The sequence below is a fragment of the Emiliania huxleyi genome (genome assembly GCF_000372725.1).
Source record: "Emiliania huxleyi CCMP1516 chromosome Unknown EMIHUscaffold_180, whole genome shotgun sequence".
NCBI lineage: Eukaryota > Haptophyta > Isochrysidales > Noelaerhabdaceae > Emiliania > Emiliania huxleyi.
Window position 1 is genome coordinate 316,438 of NW_005200783.1, and position 4,218 is coordinate 320,655.

The 4,218-nt window shown below is 66.5% G+C and overlaps 1 protein-coding gene across 1 annotated transcript in view; it reads left to right on the forward strand.

Annotated features, from left to right (window-relative positions):
• EMIHUDRAFT_442338 (hypothetical protein) overlaps window positions 1-3,047 on the forward strand; it is a gene marked incomplete at its 3' end in the record, with an annotated part of 4,800 nt that extends 1,753 nt beyond the window's left edge. Inside the window, exons 5-7 of the mRNA XM_005783285.1 lie at window positions 399-622; window positions 2,461-2,537; window positions 2,889-3,047. Of these exons, the coding sequence (XP_005783342.1) occupies window positions 399-622; window positions 2,461-2,537; window positions 2,889-3,045 (458 nt within the window). The remainder of the gene's footprint in view (window positions 1-398; window positions 623-2,460; window positions 2,538-2,888) is intronic.
• Window positions 3,048-4,218: the final 1,171 nt, after the last annotated feature.

The following is a 4,218-nucleotide window of genomic DNA, read 5'->3' on the forward strand; positions in this document are numbered from 1 at the left end:
TTGCAGATGGAGCAGGTGACGTCGCCGCTCTTGGAGCTGAGGGGGTGGGGGCAGAGAGTGCACAGGGAGAGGCCCTCGCTCGCCGCATAGGTGCCCGCCTCGCACTCCTCGCAAGCGGTGGTGGAGGCTGCGAAGTTGCCTTTCGTGCACAGCGCGCACGCAGACATGTTGGCCGAGGGAGCGATGCTACCTGGAGCGCACGGCGTCTGCTCGGTGGAGACGGTGGTGGTGAAGTACCCTCAAGAAGCGGAGGTGCACTTTCCAGCTCAGTACAGTTTTGACCAGCTGCGCGCGGCATCATTTCTTCCCGCGCCACACGACGAAACGCGCCCAGACGCGGCCAAGTCCTGCACGCCACGGCCCCCCAAAGCACGCGCCCCCAGGTCACGCACGTCCCCGTCCAGCTCTCTCCGCCCCTCCTCGCGCCTGCTCTCCCCGTATCTCCCCATATCTCCCCACATCTCACCGCACCACGTCGCGCCACATCTCCCCATATCTCCCCACATCTCCCATCGAGGCGAGCGGCGGCGGGCTCCACGATCTCGCTCACGCTCGAGGAGGTGCGGCGAGCTACGGGGAGATATGGGGAGATATGGGGAGATCACGCTCGAGGAGGTGCGGCGAGATATGGGGAGATATGGGGAGATATGGGGAGATCACGCTCGAGGAGGTGCGGCGAGAGTTGGACGGCGCCGTCCGTGAACAAGGAACACATGCACTTGGAGCACTTGGAGTGCAGTCATTAACCTCACCTGCGCGCGTTTCTTCTTGTTGCGCGGCAAGAGATGATGGCGCGCGCCGCCCGTGAAAAAAGCCGTGGCCACTTTCGTCTTCAGGTGCCGCGAGAGCTCGACGGCATTCGCGGAGAGGCTCCGGCAGACTCCGACAGGCTCCGTGCCACACCGACCAGCGCCGACAGGCGCCGACAGTATCAGACAGGCGCCGACCGGATGCACCTCGACTCACCGGGGCTCCCCGCGCGTCCCCAGATCTCCCCATATCTCCCCACATATCCCCTTCTCTCCCACACATCTCCCCACGTCTCCCCAGATCTCGGCCAGTCTAGAGGCGGAAGGCAGACCGGCGCACTTGAGGGGAGATGTGGGGAGATATGTGGGAGATATGGGGAGATATGGGCAGACCAGAGCACTCGAGGGGACGCGCCGTGCGCACAGCTGCATCCAGCTGCATCCGCTCTGCGCCTGTCTGCTACTGCAGCCGCCCCTCCTCGCTGCCCGGTGTGACACAGAGGCTGTCTGCTACTGCCGCAGCCCCTCCTCGCTGCCCGGTGTGACACAGAGGCTGTCTGCTACTGCCGCAGCCCCTCCTCGCCGCCCGGTGTGACACAGAGTCCGTACACTGAGCGGCTGGCTCTCGAGGCCCCTCGAGAGTTGACGCGGGGTAGGCTGGGGCTGTACCAGCCAGGCCCCCGAGCCGTCTCGCCACGTGTGCGTGCGTGCTAGCCCCCGCGCGAGCGGCCGGTAGTACCAGCTCACGACTTGTTGGTGAGCCAGTGGGCTGCGCACTGCGCGGGTGTCGGCCGTCGCCACGGGAGTGTGCGTGCGTGCGTGCGTGCGTGCGTGCGTGCGTGCGTGCGAGCGTGCGTGCGTGCGTGCGTGCGTGCGTGCGTGCGTGCGAGCGTGCGTGCGTGCGTGCGTGCGTGCGTGCGTGCGTGCGTGCGTGCGTGCGTGCGTGCGTGCGTGCGTGCGTGCGTGCGTGCGTGCGTGCGTGCGTGCGTGCGTGGAGTGTGGCTGCAGTCCCTCGCCCTGAGTGCGCGCGCGCGCGCACACACACACACACACAGAGCAGCGACTGTCGCGACACAGAGAGATCCGGGGCGCGGGGCTGAGCGCCACGTGTGCAGGCTCTGCGTGCGGCCGTGTGGCCAGCTCCGAGCCCCTGGCTGGCGAGTCGAGGCACACGCACGCTCTCTCGAGGTCTCTTGGAGCAGAGTCCTCGAAAGAGCTCCCCAAATGGGAGGAGAGCACCGTGCCACCACAGGGGCCGAGAGGCCGTACCTTGAGGTACTGTCGTCTCGAGGGCTGTGGAGGGTGGGGGGCGAGCAGGTACCTCGGGTACCTTGGGTGGGCCTGGCCTCTGCTCGCCAGGAGCCCCTAACCCTTACCCTTACCCTGACCCTAGCCCAGCCCCTAACCCTTACCCCAACCCTAGCCCTGACCCTAACCCTTACCCTACCCCTACCCCTACCCCTAACCCAAATCCTCGGGTACCCAGGGTGGGCTTGGCCTGGCCTCTGCTCGCCAGGAGCCCCCCGGGGCGAGCGTCTACGTTCCCGTGCCGGGGACCACGGATTGCCTCACCGGACAGAGCTCTCCCAGCGATGGCACCCTAGGGTTGACTGTAGCTGCCGGCTCCACGCCCCTGCCATCCGAATGCACCGGCACTACTTGCGACGTGGCGTCTACCCCCGCCCGCACGTCACTGCCCTCGCTTTGGCGGGCGCAGGTGCCGCGGGCTTCGTCGTACTCCCTGCCTCCGCCGCTGCGGCCGCTGGCGTCGGGGAAGTTCGCGACGACGTGCCGCCCCACATCTCCCCACATCTCCCCACATCTCCCCATATCTCCCCACATCTCCCCACATCTCCCCATACCTCCCCGCATCTCCCCACACCTCCCCACATCTCCCCACATCTCCCCACACCTCCCCACATCTCCCCACATCTACCCACATCTCCCCACATCTCCCCACACCTCCCCACATCTCCCCACATCTCCCCACATCTCCCCACATCTCCCCACATCTCCCCACATCTCCCCATATCTCCCCATATCTCCCCACTTCTCCCCGAGACGACGTGCCGCCCCGGCCGCAGCCTCCGCGTATCTCGCGCGCCGTGCAGGGAGTTAGGGAGGGCGAGCGAGCCGTAGGTACCTCAGCGGCAGCTTCCGCATCTCGCGCGCCGTGCCGCCGCTGCCTTCGGCGCCGGCGGAGCTGCGTGTCTTCGTGAGGGAGGGCGGCGGCGACGAGGGTGCCACGTGGCAGGAGGAGGAGGACGCAAGGACGGCGGCGGCGGAGGAGGAGGCAGCGGCGGCCGCGGCGGCAAGCGCGGATGCCGTCGAGGCTGAGGGCGGCGAGGGTGGTGCGGTCGAGGAGCAGGAGGACGGCTTGTACTTTGACGAGGTGCCGGACTGAGCGCGGCGCCGCGACCATGCTCGCGTACTAGTGGCGCACTAGTGGCGGCCGGGTACTGCGCACGTGACACAGTCCGACGGAACACTGTTTATGGTTCTTGCGTTCTTGGTTGAGCGCACGCGAAAGTACGGGTCGTGGGCCGGGCTGTCTGCTGTCTCTCGAGGGTTGTCTCTACATAGACTGAGCGTCTGGATTTAGAATTTTAGAAAAGGAAGATGCACAGGTGATGGCAGCGCGTGGGTCTGAAGTAGATATGGGAGTCTAGCTAAACCTAGAGCTAGAGAGACGTATAGCTATAGGGTGTGACACAGCTCACAGAACGACGGACGACGGCGCGGCCCGGGCGGACCGCGCGGTGCGTGGCTCCTCCTAGGGAGAGCGCGCCGTGCGCGCACGTGCCGCTCTCCATACCCTCTCCGGCCGACTGACAACACACCGCTCACCGGGGCCGAGCCGCCGGCCAACGCCCCGATGCCGGTGCACGGCGAGGAGCTGTGCGTTGGTAGGAAGGAGTCCTCGACACACACACGACACTCAGCCAGCGCTGGCTGCCACACATCCCGGGTGATCGCGTACGGCACCACGTCACTCGGCAGCAGGCCACTGTGGAGCGCCACGACGGTCAGCGCGTGCCCAATGTGGAGCACGCTGACCGTCGACTGCTGACCGAGCAAGGTCAGGCCCAGAGTCAGTCAGTCAGTCAGTGTTACACACGTCCTAGCATGGACGACGGGGCACACGCACTCGCGGAACACAGGGCATTACACACGAGGCGTTGTGTGCGTTCTCAGGGAAAGGCATCACCACAGACAAAAGCAAGGTCAGGCCCAGAGGGGCACTCAGAATGGGAGCCACCCCGAGCGCTCCTCGGCCTGCCTTCGCAGCGCCTTTGCGGTGTGGAGGAAGTCGGTGGCGGCGTCCGCCAGGTCCTCGGACTTCTCCGCGAGCCTAAGACCGCCACTCTGAACAGTAAGTCTCCGCGGCCGCGGCCGCGCGGCTTTGACCGTGGCAGCGCCGCCCGCTGATCTTCTCTCCCCGCTCGACGAGAGCCTGCCGGTTGTCCGA